This window comes from Manis javanica, chromosome 4, assembly GCF_040802235.1.
Source record: "Manis javanica isolate MJ-LG chromosome 4, MJ_LKY, whole genome shotgun sequence".
In the NCBI taxonomy this organism is placed as follows: Eukaryota; Metazoa; Chordata; class Mammalia; order Pholidota; family Manidae; genus Manis; species Manis javanica.
This window is the reverse complement of record NC_133159.1, coordinates 71,524,243-71,547,306: the sequence shown is the minus strand read 5'-3', so window position 1 is coordinate 71,547,306 and position 23,064 is coordinate 71,524,243. Positions and strand designations below refer to the sequence as shown.

Here is a 23,064-nt window from a genome sequence, read left to right as displayed (position 1 = left end):
TCTGTTTATAATCATCCATGCAAACTGGGTTAGGATTGAAAAGCCTTTTGTAAGAGATCTGACAGCTCTGGATATAATTTGGAGAATTACCTATTAGGGAAATTCAGTGGCTTTTGCAAACTTACCCATGACCAAAACATAAAAATCTAAAGTGATTGTTAATTAAAATTAATCAAGGTTCCTGATCAATTCTGGATAAGACAAGGTTTGATTTAAAAAAAGAATTCTTGAAGAAAAATGGTTGGAGGTCTACTTCTACAAAAATATTCAATGACACTTGTTAAAGATGGTAAGGCACACTTTATTTAGGACCATCGAGATAGTTACAGGGACCACTGTTATAGGGGATTTTACAGTCGGGGAGAGAAATGGGACTCAGCTCCTAAAACAGCATGCGCAGGTGGGAATTTCTAGCCTGGGAGCAGGGCAAGGGTCAGTGGATGTAAAATTACTAAGAAAATTACAGGGGTCAAGGGAATTCTGGCTAAACCGACCTAACAGGATTCTTGTTGAAAACAGCCCAGGATGATCAGACATCACCTGGGTGATGGTGAAGGATAAGGAACAGATTACATATTGAGGATGATCAGATATTGAAGGGAAGAGAGTTACTTAGTAGGGTTCTCGCTAAATCTGGATTTACAAGGAAGCGCATAGATGAGTCTGAGGGAAAGGTTAGGAGCCTGACTACAGACTGGCCAAGCAAAGTCTGTAATGCTTTGTCACTACCTCTAGCATTTCCAGTAACATTTCTTCTAAGGGTTTCCCTGGGCTTCTCTGTGCCAGCCCCCAGTCAAGAGTTGTTTAGTCCACAGTCCACTAATTTCAAAGCAATTCACCCAAACTGGAAAGCTTTTGATTTCCGCTGCATACGAAACTCAGAATGGACGGCTGCTAGAAATCAGTGAACATGCGTCCGCATCTACCCGCCATGAGCAGGTGAGAGGAATCGGCCGGCGGGGTGCCCCTTTGCGGCTGAAGCCCGGAGCCCTCGCACTCGCGCCTCCCTGCGTGGCAGCTCCGGAGAAGCAGGAGCAAATCAGAGCAGGGCTGGGGCCCGGAACGCGCAGGAGGGTGGGGAGCCCAGAGAGCCGCACAGCGCCGAGCCCCTTAGGACGGCCTCGTCCGCCCCAACTGTCCCACAAGAGCGTGGAAGGCAGTGGGAGCGACGGGATGAGAGTCACAAGATAAAGCGGCCGGAGGAGGGGGGATGCCACCCACAGCGCCTCGCGGCCGCCGAGCTCGCATTGCGCGGCGCTGAGCCGAGCCTCAAAGGCTTGAAGGAGGGGTGCAGACAGGCCGAGTCCCTGTGAGGCTAAGACCGAAGTCTCGCCGCCGGCCGGCTGGCTGCGCTCCGGCGGATCGCCGCGTCGCCCCCTTGGACACCACCTCGGTCGCCGCAGGTGAGCGGGGCCGGCACTGCCCGGAGGCAACAGGTTTGGGACTAGCATGCGCGGCGTGCAGGGAGGGACTGAACCTTCGGGGACAAAAAGGAAGGACGGGCCCCCGGACGTCAGCGCCATGAATGCGACAACGGTGGGAACGCGGTGCGAGCTGCGGCGGTTCGGCCAAGTGCGGGCTTGGCCAGACGGAGGTCAGTGGTGGTGCCTCCGGCACGGCGCGGCGGGGCAGCGCGCCCCCAGCCTGGCGTAGCCCAGACCCCAGTCGCCGAGGCGGGGGGGCTCCGCGGCGAGGTCCCCGCCCAGGCTGTCGCCCGCGGGAGACCGCAGGCAGGAACTGCGAGGGCGGGCGGCCTCCTGCGCGGGGAGGGGGTGGCCGTCTGCGTGCAGCCGAGGCTCAGAGAAGGTCTTGCCGGTGCACAGCCAGCCTCTCTAGACCCGAGTGCCTGTTCATGAGAGCGGACGGGCACGGGGGGCGCAGGGAATGAAGCCGGAGCGCCTGAGCAGAGCGGAGGCAGCGAGCTGCGGCGGCGGCGCGCACCGCCCCGGGGCAGGCGAGCGGGCCCAGTCCGCTCGGCCTACGAGTGCTCGCGCAAAGTCAGTCGGAACGCCTATTTAAAACAAACGATAAACACAAACAAAACAATCCCCAAACAACGAAAACACAAAGAAAGAAAGGAAAAAACACCGAAGTTTTGTCTGGTGAAGTAGGAAATGCTTCTGAAGAAATCAGGTTGCGTTACTTTGTAGTCAATTGTGAGGCTTTCACTGTTTATACACATTTTCTCTGGTTTTCCCGTTCTCTGCCTTCCAAACCAATGACGCCTCTCATCGTCAGGAGTAAATAACCTCTGTGTATTAGCTTGTAGATTCTAAGAGCATGCCTCATTCCTCGGATATAGACTCGCTGCGGACCTGCTTGGCTCTGACCCTGCATCCTGTATGCCCGGGGCGGGGGTGGCGGGGGGCTGTCAAAGGGTTGCTGTCGAGCTCTCCTTAGGCAGCTGGCGACTGGACAGTTTGCGGGTTTTGAAGTGCACCCTCGGAAGGGCTTATGCGACGTGATCAAGCTAATGTTTACAGCAAGTTTAGCGGTCAGTCCTTGTGAACGGACAGATTGGCCCCCGGGACACCTGGTACGATGTGCTGAATAAATTAATTGTGGTTGGCTAATTTTCTCTTTGTTCCTGTGGGGTTACTGCTTCGCGGAGTGCAGCTAAGTTTGTTTAAAGTTTAATTTAACCTGTATCAAAATAGAAAAGACTTAATGCTATCTCAAATCTGTAATTCATTAACACGCTCTATTATTAACAGCTTCATTGTTATGTTGTTGTTGTTCATATGTGAGTTTTGATTAGCATAAAACATCTTTGTTTGAAATCCCATAGGTAAACTCTCTTTAAATGTTGGCTAAAATATCATAGCTTTTTGAAGAAAGGAATAAAATGTTGAGTGAGAATCCTAAGAGATTAATAACTTTTTCTCTCACTAGGTCTTTACCTTAAAGTTATTTTACTCATATTTTGACAGACATTTTTGCACACACACCAGCTACACTTAAATGAGGTCTATCATAATTATTTCGTTTTGAAAGTATTGCATATGCTATTGTAAATATGTTTTATGCCTTAATGACTCAACAATATCCTTATTAATCTTTTCATTAATCAAGAGTTAAAAACCTTCCCCATGGCGAATTGTTATTGCCAGTATCTGTTATTTAGAGACCTTGGGTTTGCTAAGCATGTTTGAATTAGAACCAAATGTGGGTTTCTGTACTTGGAAAGCAGTGTGGTACCTAAATAGTAACTTGTTAGATATTGCGTATTAATTCTGTTTGAATGTCCCCCACTCTGATCTCTGAGAGAAGTTATATAAAAATATCAAACAGAACCAGCCTTTTTATTCTACATGGAAGAATTCTGTTCTTCTGGTGGTTTGGGGTGTTTTGTTTTGACCAGGTTTCCAGAATAACAGTGCTAGTTTCAGAGAAAATCCAAGATAGGTCCCAGTTTCTGGAGTGACTTCTTTGTCATTTTGGAAAAGCTGACTATGTAGACAATAAATCACCCCCATCCTTTCCAAAGGACAAAAGAAACAATAGGTATGAAGTACTTTGAAAAGGAAAATGTGCTGCATGAATGTAAGTCCTTAGTAAAAAAGCAAATACAAGTGATGTGGCTGATTGAAATTTGGGCTTAAATTGAGCTTCTGTGTGTTTCCTTTGTAGAACAGCTAAATCCCTTGATGCTCACATTATCCCTCAAGAACCTTGTTGGCTGTTCAGAAAGCTGACCTGTCTACGGGGGCTGGTTGGAAAAGAAGGGGTCTCACTTAGTGTTACACCCTATGCGAGTGCTTTGTTTACATTTTATTTAATCTTCACTTCGTATGAGGGGAGGCATTGTTTGGGCTTCTTCACCTGTCCTGTTACAGCAAAGAATGTAGATTCGTGTCTTTACTTACAGGAAGGAAACAGTATTTTTTTTTTCTCCATAGAGATGGCAAATCCTGAAGTTGTTATAAGTAACTACAGCTCTCTGGAAGAGGAAAATCACTACACTTTTAACCAGCATACATTTTCCTCTGAGCAGCTTCTATTAGAAGACCAGATGAGGCAAAAAGTCAGTTTTTTTTTCATGAACCCTTGTGAGAAGTTCCGGACTCAAGGTAGAAAACCGTGGAAACTTGGCACACAAATTCTAAAAATTGTAATGGTGACGATCCAGGTAAGTATCTCAGATCCTGAGTTTAGAGAAGGCTTCTTTTAATAGCAAAGAAGACGATGGGCAGTGGCTTTTTTTGTTTGTTTGTTTGTTTGTTTTAACCGTTTTTAACTGTGTGCATAATAGAAAGCAATACATAAGAAAATGTGCTATCTTAAATCCTTCTCTTTTCAGATAAGGTCTTCAGAAGAAGACCTTGGGGTTTTTTCTTACTTTTTTCCTTCTCATCTTTCATTAGGTTATAATTTTAGTCACATAATGTAATTAGTTTCCAGGAAAGAAAACTTTAATATTTGGCTTCCTGTAGAGAGGTTTATCTGAAGGTGTCTAAATCAACCATGGGAACTAGCTGTTGCCCAACCAGCGGATTCATTCCCTTCCTAGTTAGTTTTCCTGGGAATTTCTCTCTCTTTTCAGAAATGTCTAGGATTGCTATGAAGGCAAGTCCTTGGATTCTCACTGCCCTTTGATCATGGGAGCTCAGCAGGCGAAGAATGTGCAGTTAACTGAGAAGGAGCGGCATAGGTTGTGAAATATAAGACTTCATTTTAGGAGATTTTGAATATCACTTCTTGACTTCTCTTAACATTTTTTGGGGGAAACCGTATTTTGCAATTCTTTACATATACTGGTCACGATTTACTCTTGCAAAGGTATGTTTTCCTGCTGGTGAGAGTAATTGTCTCTTGTTAAAAGTAAAAGGGAAAATATAAAAGCAGATCTTAATAGGAAAAATAGATGTGATAGGTTTGTTTTTATTAATATTTTCTCTTCTTGGTGAAAAAAATGCATAGGTAAATAAACAATCAGTATTAATTCTTTTTTTAATCCTGAAATCACTCATCTTAATTGATTATTGAGAACAAATGCTTCAGATTGTTAAAAGCTAAGGTGATTTCTACAGACATGAAGTTGGTACAATTCTTGCCTAAGTTTCTGATGCTAGACATTGTGTAAAGGAAATTAACAGTTGAGTGACTATTCTGTTTCAGAACATTATTTCATTTAATTCCAGTAATATTTCTATTGGATAAATACTAGCATCCTTCATTTTATGGAAGAGGAAACTGATATTTATAGAGTTCTTAAAAAGCTACATGACTGGTCAATGGTGGAATCCAGACTTCAGAGTCACACGTGCTCTCATGTGTCAACATGAACATGGATGTTCAGTTCTCAGTATAATATTTGGCAAGTTGGAATTGAAATTCTTAACTTCTAAGTGATCATACCAGTGTATCACAGTAGTGAAAGTTTTATCTGTGCTGTTTCTGTTAAGTAGGGGTAATGCCTTTCTCAGTTGAACATGAATATTTTCTACTTAGAATGATAGGTACCACTTGCATGTTTGCTGTGCTTCAGGTGAAACATATTACATCATCAAGGCTGATTCCTAAAGCAAATCAAGGTAGGCAGTGGCATCCCCATTTCACAGATGAGAACACAGGGGTTCAGTGAGGTCAAATAACCTGTCATAGTTAGGAAATAAGAAGGATAGAACTGAGGTTCAAACTCAGATTGTATTCCCTTTAAGCCACACCTTCTTAATGACTCCTAAATCTTTCAGGGAGCTTATCTAACCTTCCTGTGTTTACTAGGGTGGTCAGGAAGAAAACTGATCAATGGTTTAAGATGTTAAACCTGTTAGTATTAAGCATATAAAAAGCTTTTAGGCAAGTTTTAAAAAAGAACTAAAGGTTTTTCTTAATTGTGATGTTTCCTTAATTTGTATCGGAGCAATCAAGGAAATATTACATACATTGTACTTGAGTGAATGGAGGTGCTTGGTGGCAAATTCCCTCTTTTAGGGAAAAGAAGGTGGCCCTTCCTGGTAAGTAGGAGGTTTTGTGTCTGCCACTGCAAAAGAAAGATGTCCGCAAGGACACACGCCCTACTAAAAGCTTCCCTTTTCCTATTATTTGGCTCAGTCTCTGAGTTCCAGCAGTTCTCTCTCTGCCACTGGTGCTCCTGTCTGCCACCAGGCCCTTGAGGGCAGGGTCCATTGTCTTCTCACTGTATCCTTGGGACCTAACTCCCTGCCTGCATGTGGAAGGTACTCATGTGTTTGAATGCATTAGTAAGAATGTCTTTGAGAATTCTCTTAAAGGAGGCTTTTTGGTTATTAGCTTCCACTGATGTAAAATCCCTGAACTACTATCAAGCTGTCATCTTATTGGTGTTTAAATAGGACACTTAGCTTAAAGAGGCTCTACAGAAATCGGAGTCATATGGAGAGTGAAGACATTTGTGGGGTACAGAGCATATATTACAGGGGAGGCGAGAAGGGAAAACATTTGTCTACTTTCTGTTTTCCCTTGATCAGACCCTGGATTACTTTGTGTGTAGCATGATAGGATGTCTAGAGCTTAGATTTAGTTTGTTAGACTTGGGTTCAGATTGTGATCATACACTTACTAGTGATGTGTCTTGAAAAAATTAATTAGAGTCTCTGATACTTTATGTACTTATCTTGAAAATGGGTATATTAGGAACTTTCCTGCCGGGTTAGCATGAGGAAAGTTCCTGAATAGTGTTTGGCACTTAGGTCCTCAATGTTGTTCCCTCTTCTTATAGAAAACACACCCTGTGTCACTCTGAGATCTAAGTCACAGTGTATATTCTAAATTTATAGCTTGTGTGTTTGTGTATTTGTGTATAAGAAAGAGAGCAAAAGAGAGCTAAGAAGTAGGGGCTATTGAGATGGTTTGGGAGGGAAGAGAAAATGAAGGAGAGACTTGGAGTACAGTAAAGTTTTGGATCTGATTGAAAGAGCTTATGTAATGTGACAGCAGTGCAGTTAACTTTTGGTGTGTGTACAACTGAGTTTCATTTTAAATTCTAGGGTCAATCCTGTATGAATATGAAGGATATAGTATGGTAATACACTTTAATTTAGAGAAGAGTTGAAAGGATATTTTTCTTTTTGGTCTTATTGTCATGTCTTGGTAATTAGACCTAGGACTATGATTTGATCTAAGAACTTAGACTTATTTAAGGTATTTCTTACATTGTATTGTTCACCTGCTTCAAAACCTTCCTGTTCCACAGTACTCATTTCCAACTCTTCTACTTGTTGTTCCAGCCCTTGTACCATTTGTCTCCAATTTTTCTGCTCACATTTTCTTCTTGCTGTTCTTGTCTTTGAATTGTCTTTGTCCTTAGTGTCCCCCTAAAATCCCTTCTACCTTCTCAGCCTTTCCTCTGCAATCCTTGAATGTCTTCTGCCAGAGGTCTGCACGTACTTCAGGGGTTTCCATCCTTCTTTCCTCTTTAAGGAAATCTTTCCATTGCTGTAGCCTAAGTGACCCTGTCCCTCTGGACATCTGAAGAACTCCTAGAGGGTTTCTCTGAACTTTTAAAGCTGTTGATGGTATGAGCAAAACCATAAGCAAGATGGTACATGAAAATAAATGTTGAAGATATGTAAAGTCACTTTTTTTTCATTTTAAAACTAGAAACCCACCTTATCTTTAGGGACAAATTAATACACACCTACCAAAATTTTAATGTTTATTGGATATATTCAATATTAATTAGACACAGAATCCTAATTGCTCATTATATGGAGACCTTTTATTTCATTGGGTTTACCCTTAGTTTATCTTTTTTTCTTTTAAGCTGATCCTGTTTGGGCTAAGTAACCAGATGGTGGTAGCTTTCACAGAAGAGAACACTATAGCATTCAAACACCTCTTCCTAAAAGGATATGTGGATGTGAACCAATTGGATGACACCTATGCAGTATACACACAAAGTGATGTTTATGATCAGATCATCTTTGCAGTAAACCAGGTAAATCAAGCAGGTTCATTCTTACTTTTTTTATTAAGGAATTATTGATACACACTCTTACGACGGTTTCACATGAAAAACAATGTGGTTACTACATTCACCCATATTATCAAGTCCCCCCCAGACCCTATTGCAGTCACTGTCCATCAGTGTAGTAAGATGCCACAGAGTCACTACTTGTCTTCTCTGTCCTACACTGTCTTCCCCATGATCCCGCCCCACACTATGTGTGCCAATCATAATACCCTTCAATCCCCTTCTCCCTCCTGCCCCACCCACCCTTCCCCACCCCTCCCCTTGGTAACCGCTAGTCCCTTCTTGGAGCCTGTGAGTCTGCTGCTGTTTTGTTCCTTCAGTTTTGCTTCGTCATTACACTCCACAAATGAGGGAAATCATTTGGCACTTGTCTTTCTCTGCCTGGCTTATTTCACTGAACATAATACCCTCTATCTCCAAGCAGTTTCATTCTTTATAGGGGAGAAAGAACAGACTGAAAAATTGTTAGCAGTGTACCTCATAGAATTGAAGTGTACAGGGGTGAACATTTCTGTAATGACGTGCAAATGACATTTATAAAACCATATTTAAATTGTTTTTTAAAAATGTTGCAATAAACTTTTATGAAGCTGGAAATTAAGAGGAGCTTTTGCTTAGTAATAGAAATGTTAACAATCTAATTAAAAGAATCAGAGCTAAGACTTGGCATGCACATTCTAAGATTTAAAATTATTAACCATGGCCCTAAGTCATCATTAAGTCTTAAGAGTTTATACTTTCAGGGGCCCTTAACAAATAATGAGAATATTAACTTTGCAGACTAAGATCTGAACGTTCACTTAAAAGATAAGTAAGGCCTTCATATCATACATGACAATGATTTTATTGTCACATTGATTAGCTGCCAAAAAAAGTAAGCTTGTTTGTCATATAGATGAGTCAAATTCCTGTTCTGAGTTTCTAATCAATTTGTTTTTTCCAAAAAGGGTATTTTCGCAAGATCCTAAATCTCTTACTTTGTAGGTAACACTGAAAATGTTCTTGAAGACAGTATTCCCAACCTGGGTTAGTTTGTAGATCGCATTTCAATATTACAATCCATCTTTAAAAAATTATTATAGTGCAGTCACGGCTCTTCATTATCTAGAGACAAACTATGCACAGTGAGATAGTAAATTGCCAGGATGAACTATGTTTTCATGGCACCAAGGCTTTCTGTTAACATTTGGATTGTGAAAATTGGCCAAAACCTACAGTAATAAGCTACATAAGTTGTTAAACAGAATTATGTCCTAAAATTTGTAAGAGAAAAAATAATATAGTGCTACAGATACTCAGGTTTAAGATTTTTGTTTTAAGCTAATTAAGTTTCTCTAAAGCTGTTCTGAACCAAATTGGTAGTTTCTTTGTTTTAGGGAGATGGGTGGGTAGAGGCAACTGGAAAACAGTTCATTAAATTCTTCCTAAAATCAGTTTTTAAAATACTGTATTTGACAGTCAGGCCATTCTGTTTTTCAGATTTCTGTGTTCTTTACAGAAGTGCATGGAGATCCCTTATCCCAGTATATAAGTAGATAATATTAATTTGCATGGTATACCTTGGGTAGGTGATTCCCCACCATTTTCCAAGCACTCTCAGACACTATTACTGAAGGTAAAAAGTACCTTGACCACAATTTTCATGAATAACTAGAGTTTTTGTGGTTAATGAAGTAGTTACTCTACATGACTTCAAAGAACTGAGTAGGGAATATATGTTTCTTTGCTTAAGGAAATAACTTAATAGTTGAGGTAATGGTCACTGAGGGGAACTAACATACAGGATAGTGGCTTCTTAGACTTTAGAGGTATTTCCACAGCATATTAGTTATCCTGAAGTGTTTTGCCCCAAGATGTCATATAACTGGAAAAGCTTTAGGGCTCGTCTTGATCCAACACTGGTTATAACAGCATCACTTTTGTTTATTATATAAGCTTGAGACATTTGACATTGAAATATTATATATATTTGAATGTCAAGGACCTACTTGTTTTGTTTTTATACTGTATCCTGGCTTTCCTCAGTCATTTTGGGGTCATCCTTATTGGGTTCCTCTCTCTCATCTGTCCCTATATTCAGGCAGTCCTCAAAGTTTTGTCCTTTTCTATAGAATTTCCTCCACTAGACAGTCTCACCAAGAAGAGGTGGCTCCTAAACAGCTGCTCACCTGACTATGTGCCAGACAGCCCGTAACCACTCCCATCCAAAGCAGGTTCAGATTCTCTTCCCACCTGCTTCCTGTTTCTCTTTCTGGTCAGTTGCTTAGATGTAAAGGCCTCAGAGACTTGGAATCATTTACTCTCATAGCTCAACCTACTTCTGGTTGGCTTCCCTTCTTCCCCACCTACTTGTTCTACCACTTCTTGGCTATTTTCTGAAGAATTCACCTAAAATCACAGATGTGACTTCATAATACCCCTCATTTTATCTATATCTACATCTATCTGTATCTATATCCATATCTGTATCTATAAAACAATGTTCAGTGCCACAGCATTTGATGTATTTATTCCTTGAAAGCAGAGGTACACAATAGGCACTCAGATATTTGAGAATGAATAAAAGAGCTCAAAAGACTCATGATATGTGTTAGGATCAGGTGATTACAGAAGGAGCACACATAAGCAATCTACAATCAAGGAGCAATCAGTTTTAATCACTTTACTTTGGGTGCCACATCCTTCAGGTAAGGACCTTTAATGTATTTTTATACTGTCTCCCAAAGGATGACCTGGAACCCATGGATCTGTATGAAAAACTTCTCTCAAGGCAGAACCGCAGAGGCAAGTGGGGACAGATGCCCAGTCTGATTAAAGCCCCACAGAGGCCATAGCCATTTAGGAGTCCCATCAGTGAGGTCACCCACTTCCCAGCCACAGTCCCACACCACCTTCCTCTCCCTGAGTCATCCAGCTTGGGCTCTAGAGCTGCTCTAGAGCTGGACACAGCCCTGCTGCTTCCTACTGACTAGCCTGGGCAGGTGCTCAGGCCTCCACAAAGAACCTCACTAGGTTAGCAAGGAAGTCTGATGGTACATAGCATATGTTAGCAGGTACCTGCAGCCCTGTGCCTCAAATCTTTTGTATTTCAAGATTTTACAAGGTTCAAGACACACAAGGTTCTGTGGTCATGAGGTTCATATCATTAGGTGATTCCTGTGGGGTTTGCCCCACAAATAGGGGCCCCCAGAAGGGCAATAGGACCCCATACAGCAGGTATGGCTTTACTTCATGAGCCCTGTTTGACTTTCCAGTTTTACCTCCTATTATTCCACATCCAAGCATACTGGTCTACTTGGTACCTTACCACACTCAATATCTTTGACTTTCTTTTTCATTTAATGGACTGTTTACCTCTTATGACTCCCCCCTCCACTCCCCATTTAAAACTACCCATGTGGCTCAGAGTAGCTTCAGAAAGACTTAGCACACTTAGCTCCTCCAAAAGAAAACAAAAATCTCACAACTGAGTATTTCCAGCATTATGCTATTTCCCCCTTACATGGAAAACATAATGCTATTTAATAATTTGTGCAGCTTACTTTTATTACTCTAGATTTCTGGCTCATTTTCCCAATCCCAAATTCTTATACAAAGTTTGGTGCCATAGTCACACATCCTACACTAGCAGCTTCTCATCTCACTGTGCATAGATCCTCCTAGTAAATGAAGGGCCAGTGTTGAATTATAATAATTTTCTACCTCAGCATTGGTTTAACAAATAATTGGGTCCCTACTCTGTGCCTAATACTTTTCTAAGTGATGAGGTTAGAGCAATGGACTTGGTAAGTCCCTTGCCTTATAGAATTTACATTCTAATGGAGAAGATGTGTTTTAAATAAGTTTAATCAAAATCATTTGGTTTCATATAGTGATGAGGGCTATGATGTAAAATAAAATAGCATAATGCATTAACTATGGCCTCAAGGTGGTCAGAGAGGATCTCTCTGAGGACTGAAGTCTGGGGAACAATATTCTAGGCTGAAGGAGTAGAAATGGTAAAGACCCTGGAGGCAAGAAGACATATAGGATATTTAAGGAAATTCAAAGTCAGGTGTGACTGAGTTAGTCTCTCAGGGCTTCATAGGCTCTGGAAGGAAAACTTAAAGTTTGTTCTGAGGGAGATGGAAAACCATGGGAGGCTTTCAGTAGGGGAGAGACTCTGTTATACATTATCAAAGGCTAACATTTATTCACTCAAACATTTATCATCTGTTATGTATCAGATATTTTGGTGCAGGGATTCTGCAGCGAACAAAGTTGAGAAGTCATATTCTGAAAGGAAGAGATAGGCAGTAAATAAGCAAATAAAATGCCATCTACCCATTGGTTATAAGTATATTGTAAAAAGAAGAGAGAGAGAGAAGTAGGCAGAGTGAATGGGTGGCAGTGAATCAGGGAAGGCCTCTCTTAAGGTGACAGGTGAGCAGAGAGCAGACGAAGTGTGGGAAAGCAGCTTGGGGTTATCTCAACAAAGAGCCTTCCAGGGAGAAGGAACAGCAAGAGCAGAGTCTTGAACAGACCCATGTCATGGGTGTCACTGCTCTGAGGGCTTTACATGCATTAGTTCACATCTTCCCTGTAACAGTCCTGTGAGTCCTCTGTGGAGACAAGACTATGGCCCTTAAAGGAGAATGCACTCAGCTGCATCCAACACCACGGGCAGGTTAAGTTAGATGCAGCCTGAGAACAAGCATCAAATCTGAGAACGTCTGCTCCTTGGTGCCCTCAGCAAGGCCCGGCTCAGAATCCATCCACAGACCCAGATTATAGATGGTTTCCTTTGTTAAGTATAGAGTGTTTCACATGCATTTTTAATAGAATTATTTATCTACGTGTCCATTCCACTAAATCTTGTTAATTCCAGGAGATAGTTACCATGTCCCTGTCTTTGTATCACCAATTGTGCCAAACCATGCTGTTCATAGGCAGGTCTGAAACACTTTGTTTTGTGGTTTCCATTTACAGAAACCCATTAAGAGTTTGGGTGGACAGTTATCCCAAGATGCCACAAGAGTTTCATTTGTAAAAGGAACATTTTATTTTATTTAGTGGACAAGGGAATACGGCTGTGAACATGACTAACCTGTATTCTTGCAAAGACAAAGATTAAACAATTTTTCTTTAAGAAAAGTTTTGCTGGCTAGCCTGAAGCAATTGCATCCCCCTTCCTATATTACAATAGTAAAGCAGAACTCTGAGTTTTCAGGAAATAGGTCAAAGAAAAATAAAATTTATATTTACACTGAATGTAAAAATCAGTTCCTGAACGTAATTCCTTAAAGGAGAAAAGAGCCTCAGAGATTATGGTGTTCAAGCCTTTAATTTTGCAAATAAAAAACCAGAGGCTTAGTAAGTTTGTGACTTTCTATAAAGTCACAGCAATGACACTTGAATCCAGAACAATAGTTCATGAGTGCTCTTTGTCCTCTGCTATCTTGCTGCGCAGAAGCAGGTTATCTACTCTGTACTGAAGTGAATGTCTCCATCCAGACAGATTAGATTCTGCTCCTTTCAAAGTCAGGGAGGGTGGGGAATCATGGCTACTCTTCTGCCCTGACTGGTGTTCCCATTTTCTGTTTCTCTTTTTGGTTGAAGTACTTGCAGCTGCGCAATGTCTCAGTTGGGAATCACGCTTACAAGAGAGGGGGTTCGGAGGAATCTCCTATGGCAATCTGTCAGCACTTCTACAAGCAAGGAAACATCTTTCCTGAAAATGACACCTTTGACATTGATTCTGAAATTGAAACTGGTGATCTTTTCTAATCAGCTAAAGTTTCTATTCTTAATTTTTTGATTTTACTTAAAATCGGTAGTTTCATCTCTGAAAACATTGATTTGGTCTGTGCTATTAGGAAGAACTATAAGTAAGAACTATTAGGAAGAACTATAGAGGAGTTACATGTGTCAGGTACTCTCCTAAGCCATTTACTTATAATTCATGATTATTCATTAAAAAAAACAAGAAGGCAAGTTTTATTACTATTATTATTTTATAGGGGACTAAGGCATGGCTCAGAGAATTAAGTGATCTGCTCAAGATGGAGCTATAAGAGGCAGTGCTGAAGTTTGATCCAAGCTGCCTGTGCTCTTATCCATTGTCTCTCATGCTGGATAAGCCAGTTAAGTAGACAGATACTATCCTTGTTAAACATATGCTTGCAAATTCTTGATATGTATAAAATACCCTTCCCTTACTTGCACTTCACTCTTCAGTGTATTTGTGGGAAGAATGGGACAGAACATAGAATTGTACAGCTTATTCTCACTAGCAAAGTTCTATTTGCAGTTTGTTCTAAAAACATTAGCTTATATCACTAAGTTAGAAAATAAGTATTCAAACACTTTAAACAATAGCCACTGGGACTTGTTTTCTTAGAATAGTAAAGGATTACAGTACTGACTAGTGAAAACCTTCTAAGATGCTGTCTTCCTTTTTATTAAAGTGCATTTTGAAGAGAAATTTTCAACACATACTATTTTAAAAAATAGATCCTTTAAACTTAGAAAACTTTGTCTTAAGCACTGAAAGTACTTCAAACCTATGCTTAGTACACAAAAAGGGAGAAGGGACTCAAAGGTTAGGCTTAAAAAGACAAGAAGGAAGATAGCATTACATAGAATGCTAATGAACTAGAGTTTAGATCCATCTCAACCCTCCATGCGCCCCAGAAATATTGTAGTTATTTGTGCCTTAAAAACAAATGACTCAGTGTAACCAAAGGGCATTGATGTTTAGCTTTTAAATCTTAATTCAGAAAAATACTCAAATCTGAATATGTAGTCTTAAATGCATTATTGTTTCAAGATGCAGTTTATTTATTTTAGGTGCTATATTAAGTTTTGTTCCTTTCTATGGCAGAATGTTTCTTTATAGAGCCAGATGAATCTTTTTATATTGGAACACTAGAAGAAAATAAACTCAATTTAACACTGGACTTTCACAGGTGAGGGAAGCCGGCGGGAGTGTAACTCATTTTTGTGTGTATATGTTTTCATTGCACCAGTCTCTTCTGTTTTCTAGACTTCTAACAGTGGAGCTGCAGTTTAAACTAAAGGCCATTAATCTGCAGACCATTAGTCATCAGGAGCTTCCTGACTGTTATGACTTTACAGTGACTGTAAGTGTGGGTTGGGCTGAATTTGGTTTCAGTCTGGATAAAAAAATTGTTTTATCTAGTTATGTCTCATCTACTTGTGATTAAATATATAGGATGCTTCCATTTGAGAGTGCATAAGAGAAGCACCAGTGCAGCTAGCTCTATTTTGTTGTAGTAATTTGTTTACTTGTTAATTATCGGTCATCTGTACCTCAGTGTCAGTTCTGTGAGGGGAGGGACCTTGCCTTTTCACTGTTGTGTCTCTACTCCAAGAACAGTACCTGGTATAGGGTGAGTGTTCAAATATAAAAGGACCAGAGACTTCTAGGTTCTGTATGGTCGGCTCTTAGAAGTCTGCGACTTCTGCTTCAGATCGTTGTCAAGGGTTCTTGCTGCTGAGTTTCCTCGCCATAGATGTTTGCAGCCTTTTGATTATGGCTCCTAGTACCTTTCTTGTGCTGCTTCTGAATGCTCTGGTTAGTTTCTCCCCCTCAGCCCATTCTCTCACATCTATTTTCTCTACGTTCAGTTACAAATGGAGCTATTAATGCTATCTAGAAAGTACAAGATGCTTTTCATGTGAGCTCATCACTTCGTGAGGATCAGAGACAGTAACCCAAAGCTACATGGGCAGATGCAAGACAGTATTTCATACAGCTTCACTTCGTATGATTCAGAAATCTATTACTTTAGCAACAGTGTGTATCAAAAGCTATGTCCACAATATTCAACTACTTGGCTGTGAGAAAGTTTCCAGAGGGTGAAGTTTAAAAATATTTCAGAATATAGTATAATGTAACAATCATACATATCATTTAATAAGGAAAGGCACTAGTACTATAAAACTATTTTGAACTAGGCTACAAATTTTAATGCAGATATTAACCAGCAAATTATGAATTTCCAGTATTACAGTACTTGATTTTTTTAAAATTGAGCTGTTATCCAGTCTTTTTTCTTCTCTCTCCTTCTCTACACACCCACTCCTCCCTCCTTGAATTGAGAAATGGTACTTTCCAGAAGTTTTATAATCCTTCAAGGCTTAGTTCTCCTGACACCTCCTTTTATGATGCTTTTGTTGAAATACATTCTGTGCTCTGAACTCCCAGGTTTTGTTTTTTTATTTTGCGTGGGCTTGCTACCTTTTCCTTTGTTTTAGGATTTTCTAGGTGTTTATCATCAAGTTTCCTAGATTGAAAGCTCCTAGAAAGCAGGAACCATTTTTAAAAAATCTTTTAATTCCTGAAAGAACATAGTAGGTGATTCAAATATTTGTTGAATGAATAAATGAAACACTTGTGAAACACAGATCTATTTCAATGACTCCATACAGTGGTAAAAGCAACCTGGCCTGTTTGCCTCAAGCAGATGTTGTATTTTTGCCATTACTGTAGAATCACCCCAAGCTATGCCTGTGCATTGTGGATGCAGCAGCACATCTCACAGAACTCTTGTAGAACTTATATCCCTATAAGATAAGTTCAAACTTATCAAGGATAAGTTTAATCCCTATAAATTAGTGAAACTTCATTGCTGCAAGCAAATATGAACTGGGGAAGTATATACATGATGTAAAATGCAGAGACTTTGGAGTCAGACAAACTGAGATTTTTAATTGCAGCTCACTAGATAGTAGCTCTGTAACTTTACACAAATTAATTGGTTTGAGCCTCAGTTTTCTCATTTGTAAAACAGAATTAATGCCCACCTACCTGACAAAGTTGTTATCAAGATATATACAATACACTTTATATATATAAAGGGCCTACCTATCTGATATACTGTATACTTGATTCATTTAACAGCTATTTATTAAATCTTCCCATTGTGCCCAGTTGGATTTATAATGTAAATATAGTGCATTAGCATTCATTCATAGTAGTTTGATAAGTTCTTGCATCATGTATTTTGAAGTTATTTTTTAGGTATATAAAAATCCAGGATTCTTGTGTTTGTTCGATGAGCTGACTCATATTATGAAATGGCACTCTTTACCTCTGATAATATTCCATTTTTCTTAAAAATCTACTTTGTTTGACATTAATATAGCCATTTAAGTGTTCTTTTGATTAGAGTTAATATGGTGTTTCTTTTTCCATCCTTCTAATATTAAACTGTTTGTGTCTTATATTTAAAATGGGTATCTTGTTAGACAGTATAGACTTGAGTCTTGCTTTTTTATCCAAACTCACAATCTCTACTTCTTAATCAGGATGCTTAGACCATTTAAATTGCATTTAATATAGTTTCCCTCTTTTTCTACCTTCTTGTGGATTAATTATTTTATGTATTCCATTTTATCAAATTTGTTAGCTAACTAGCTAAAACTCTATTGTATTATTTTAGGGTTTCTAATGCACTTATTTAAATTGTTATAGTCTGTTCAAGTGGTATTATACTATTTAATGTAGAGTATAAGAATCTTACAACAGTATTTTTTCATTTCTCCTATCTTGCCTTTTACGTTATTGTTGGCATACAATTTACTTCCAGATGTGTTATAAGCCATATAATACATGGTTATTTTTTTTTGAGAGGGCATCTCTCATATTTATTGATCAAATGATTGTTAACAACAATAAAATTCTGTATAGGGGACTCAATGCACAATCATTAATCAACCCCAAGCCTAATTCTCAACAGTCTCCAATCTTCTGAAGCATAATGAACAAGTTCTTACATGGTGAACAAGTTCTTACATAGTGAATAAGTTCTTACATGGTGAACAGTGCAAGGGCAGTCATCACACAAACTTTTGGTTTTGATCACGCATTATGAACTATAAACAATCAGGTCAAATATGAATATTCGTTTGACATTATACTTGATTTATATGTGAATCCCACATTTCTCCCTTATTATTATTATTATTATTTTTTAATAAAATGCTGAAGTGGTAGGTAGATGCAAGATAAAGGTAGAAAACATAGTTTAGTATTGTAAGAGGGCAAATGTAGATCATCAGGTGTGTGCCTATAGACTAAGTATTAATCCAAGCTAGACAAGGGCAAGAAAACATCCACGGATGCAGAAGATTTCTCTCAAAACAGAGGGGGTGAGGTTCTAAGCCTCACCTCTGTTGATCCCCAATTTCTCACCTGATGGCCCCCCTGCGACTGTGCCTGTCTTAGGTTGTTCCTCCCTTGAGGAATCTTACCTGTCTCTGGCTAGCCAGTCATCTTCCGGGGCCATACAGGGAAATGTTAAGTTGTTAAGTGAGAGACAAGCAATATTCTTTGAAAAGGTTAGCTTTTTACTTTTTTGCAGATTTATGCCCTGTGGCTTCTATGCTCAGCATTTGTCTTGAGGTATCTTTACCACTTGGAAGAATTATGATACTCAGTAATTTCGATATGAGGCATGAATTCTACTTAAGGGTTGTAATTAGGAAGGAAGAAGAAAAGCTATAGAAGTAGCAGATGGAAGAAAACATGAGAAGATTGATTATTTCTTTGACATATCTTCTTGTAGAGTAACATAAGCATGCATAGGTTTTAAACTACTAATTAAATTGCATACACACATTAACATAATAGAAATACAGCTACATAACCAAAGCAGACCTACAATTACCAACCATCTCCAGTGAAACCAAAAAAACCAGTTAGGAACCCTAGGCATTTGTGAAAATTTATCAATGATATGATGGATATTGTCTAACTGAATTTGAATAGTTTGAGAAAAATCAGACAAATTAAAACAACACATTCCTGGGAACTGTTCACATCCCATATGTTCTTTTAACAGTAGATAAGATTTTGGAGCGCTGCAACTTGCACTTCTCCTAATTCTTGGTTGAGTTCTGACAGTATAGATCCAGTCAAATTTGTTGTTTTATTGTATGCACAGGCCAGCTTAGATATCTCCTTCTTCATTCCAATGGCAAGTCCAGGAACCAGTGGGATGAATGAAGCTACAACTGCAACAGCGCCAGGATCTTTGTTGAAGTTTTTTGATGATCATCTTCTGGAATGACTCTTCCAGAGAATGTTGATGTTGGAAGTTCTTCTTCATATCGTATTTTAATTTGTTTTCTGGGTAGCCAAATTGGGCTTTGATCCTCTGTATAAACACAAACAAACCCTTTGCCCACACTTTGATATGCCCTTTATACCATTGTGAAGAACTTATTGGAGATCACCACACAGGAACTGCTTTTTTTTTTTTTAAGAGAAAGGAATATTATCAGAAAAATGTATTTCCATAGCTGACCATCTGATACCCTTTAAGTGATCAAAATTAAGGATATTTAAAGCATGCATTAGTCATTGATTTACAGTTAGTTTTATCCTATCAGGGAGTAATCCCCCTTTTCTTTCTTTTTTTTTTTTTGTTATCATTAATCTACAATTACATGAAGAATATTATGTTTACTAGGCTCTCCCCTATACCAGGTCCCCCCCACAAACCCTTTTACAGTCACTGTCCATCAGCATAGCAAAATGTTGTAGAATCACTACTTGTCTTCTCTGTGTTGTACAGCCCTCCCCATGCCCCCCTCCACATTATACATGCTAATCGTAATGTCCCCTTTCTTCTTCCCCCCCTTATCCCTCCATACCCATCCATCCTCCCAGTCCCTTTCCCTTTGGTACCTGTTAGTCCATTCTTGGGTTCTCTGATTCTGCTGCTGTTTTGTTCCTTCAGTTTTTCCTTTGTTCTTATACTCCACAGATGAGTGAAATCATTTGGTATTTCTCTTTCTCTGCTTGGCTTATTTCACTGAGCATAATACCCTCTAGCTCCATCCATGTTGTTGCAAATGGTAGGATTTGTTTTCTTCTTATGGCTGAGTAATATTCCATTGAATACATGGTTATTTTTATTTAAACAATCACTTATCCTTTGAAACAATTTAAATAATACGAAAAAAGTTTTTATATTTGCCCATGTAGTTATCATTTCCAGTGTGCTTCATTCTTTTATATAGCTCCAGGTTTCCATCTGGTATCATTTTTATTCTGTCTGAAGTGCTTTCTTTAACATGTATTATAGTGCAGATCTGCTGGTGATTAATTGTTTCAGCTTTTGAATGTCAGAAAAAATATTTCAGCTTCATTTTTTAAAAGATAGTTTCATTGGGCATAGAATTCTAGGTTGACTGTTTTTTTTTCTCCACAGTACTACTTTAAAGATGTTGCTTTTCCAGCATGCATTATTTCTAATTAGAAATCTGCTGTTATCATGTTTGTTCCTCTGTATAGGATTGACTGCTCTGGCTGCTTTTATAATTTTCTCTTTATATCTGATTTTAAAAATTTGATTGTGATATGCCTTGGCATAGTTTTTTCTGTTTCTTGTGTGTGTGGTTCACTGAACATTGCATCTGTGGGTTTATAGTTTTCATTATATTTGATGTTTATTCAACATTATTTCATCAAATATTTTTTTCTGTCTCTTCTCCCCCCACCACCTCCTCTTCAAAGATCCTAACTACATGTGTATTTGGTCACCTGAAGTCATCCCACAGCTCACTAATTCTGTTTTTAGTTTACTTTCCAGGATTTTTCCTCTGTGTTTCATTTTGTATAGTTTCTATTGCTCCATCTTCAAATTCATAATCTTTTCTTTTGTGCTATCTAATCTGTTCTTAATCCCATCTAATATTTTTTCTTCTTTGTTTGAAGAATTCACCTTCTTCTAGCCTTATTGAAATGTGATTAACATCAAGCCAAAGCATATTTACTCAACAGATATATAGTGAGCACCTATTATTTGTAAGGCACCTATTATTGTGAGGCTATTTATATAGGAAGAGCATGCTTTATTCTTGGCAAGAATTTATGACCAATGAAACTAATACCAAGCATCTGTTTTGTGTGAGGCCACAGGCTGGGTTCTCCAGAAGCTATAGAGATGGGCAGAACTGACAATGACCATGGTTACTTGTCAAGGAAGGAAGCTGAGGATCCAACATGAGGAAAAATAGAGTGATTTGGATTCATTAAACTCACTCCCAGTCTTTTATCTGATTACCCCATGTGAAGATGCTGCAATAAAACATTTAAATTACAGATTCTTAAAATAATTTTTTCTTTAGGGCTTGAGAGTGGAGGTACTAAAAAAAGAGAGAGAAAGAGAGATTTATTTCCTTGACTTGCTTTGCCTGTACCTGCTTGGGAAAAGAGGAGCAACTAGGAGAAGACAGTAGAACTATGGAAGGTGTTCTGGCATGGATATATTCTATTTGGTGTCTGATGTCCTGAGATGGTTATCCTTGAAGGAAGACATGGCTCAAAGCAATTCTTTGAAGCATATGAAGACATTTCCTTGAAGCAACTCCCTGTCACCACATCCTTTGTAATACATGTGGTGCTAGAGTGACTACAAAATCTAGGCCCAGAATGAACAAAATTAAAAAATCTCTACCTGAAATGTTTTGAGATTGAAATAATGAACCTGTGTTAGTAAGAACTATAACAGCACTAAAAATCTGTCCCTAGTTAAGGCCCTGCTGGGAGGTTGGGGGAAAGCATATTTGTATCAGCTCTTGCTCATATTAAGAGGGCCTCAAGAGATATATAAAATGGGAAGGAGAGAAAAGTTTTCTTGTTTTATAAGTTGTCCAGGACTGGAATACTGTCCAAGAAACAAGATTTTAAATACTAAGAGGTGTCTATAGCAGATCTTGTTCAGCCTTCTCATTTCACAGATAAAGGGCACTTCCCAAAGTTGAATGGAATCAGCAGCAGGTCAGGAATGAGATTCTGGGTCTCCTGTCACCTTGAAAGATGTGTAGAAGTATCTTGGATTCAAACACTATAGGTATGTTTTTGACTCTTTCTGTTCCTCACAGATAACATTTGACAATAAGGCCCATAGTGGAAGAATTAAGATAAGTTTAGAAAATGACATTTCCATCAAAGAATGTAAAGATTGGCATATATCTGGATCAAGTAAGTGATGAATTTTACTGGTTTTCAAAATGGCTATTTAATAGTACAAAATGGTTATTAAATTACTGGTCCTAGGGATATGTGGAACATCAAATGAAAGAATCAGGCCATTCCCAAGTCCCTAATTCTCTGCAAGTAGATGAATTCATTGTATATATCTGATGTTTCTAGGCAATAGAAATGTTACTAATAATTGAAATTATTTTCCCTGACTTCCATGTGCCCTTAGCAACCAACTCTTTACTAAAATTGCTCACAATCCCTCCAGCAAAAAATTCACATATAATCAAAACTAATATTTACTGAGTACTTACTGCATAAGTTCCTCCACCTACATTTCAGTATTTTAAAATGTCCTTGAGACAGGCAGCATCCCTATTTTTACAAATGAAGAAACTAAGACTTAGAAGTGCCCATGGTCATACAAATCCTAAGTGATTAGGATTTGACTTGAAGCATCCCACACCTTTTATCTTCTACCCAGGTTAAAAAGTAGACGAAATGAGGAAAAGATGCATTCCTAGAAATACAGACACAAATTCAGGTATAGACTAAATACTATTGAGAATTTTGAACTGGAGAAAAATGACTAGAAAGAATTTACCTCATTTTATGGTCCCTTGTAAGTAACATAATGGTAAATTGTACTAGACTTAAAGATTAGGTCAGGGGTTCTTGGATTCTAGCAGAATCATCCCAGGCACTGCTTAGATATGATATTCCCAGCTCCATACAAAACAGTTCTTATTCATACTATACTTGGAAAAAAATGCTTTAGGGTTTCCAACTGGTTGATTCACTAGTTTCATTACTAGTGATAAGATAGTAAGAATAAATGAAATGAAATTTCTTTGTTCTAGTATTATTTTTCAATTAGGTAACTTTATATGAGACCCTTGAATCACAAATTTTATTTCAATCACAAAATTGTGTATGTGAAACACAAGCCTGTTTTGTCATCTATAGACATTGTAATACTTCTCCATTATCTCAAGAATAGGGAAAAATGAGAGCATATAAAAATATCTGGCATATAGGATTTTTCTCAAATATTTGTTTCTTAATTTTTAAGTTTTTCTAAAGATGATTTAGACATTTTGGTAATAATAAGATG

At 38.7% G+C, this 23,064-nt stretch overlaps 1 protein-coding gene across 1 annotated transcript in view; it reads left to right on the top strand.

Annotated features, from left to right (window-relative positions):
• The first annotated feature begins 337 nt into the window (after window positions 1-337).
• Window positions 338-23,064, top strand: part of MCOLN3 (mucolipin TRP cation channel 3) — a 40,577-nt gene continuing 17,850 nt past the window's right edge. Inside the window, exons 1-7 of the mRNA XM_017671267.3 lie at window positions 338-1,403; window positions 3,900-4,129; window positions 7,745-7,918; window positions 13,553-13,706; window positions 14,817-14,901; window positions 14,979-15,075; window positions 21,851-21,950. Coding sequence (XP_017526756.2) covers window positions 3,902-4,129; window positions 7,745-7,918; window positions 13,553-13,706; window positions 14,817-14,901; window positions 14,979-15,075; window positions 21,851-21,950 — 838 coding nt within the window. The 5' untranslated portion in view covers window positions 338-1,403; window positions 3,900-3,901. The remainder of the gene's footprint in view (window positions 1,404-3,899; window positions 4,130-7,744; window positions 7,919-13,552; window positions 13,707-14,816; window positions 14,902-14,978; window positions 15,076-21,850; window positions 21,951-23,064) is intronic.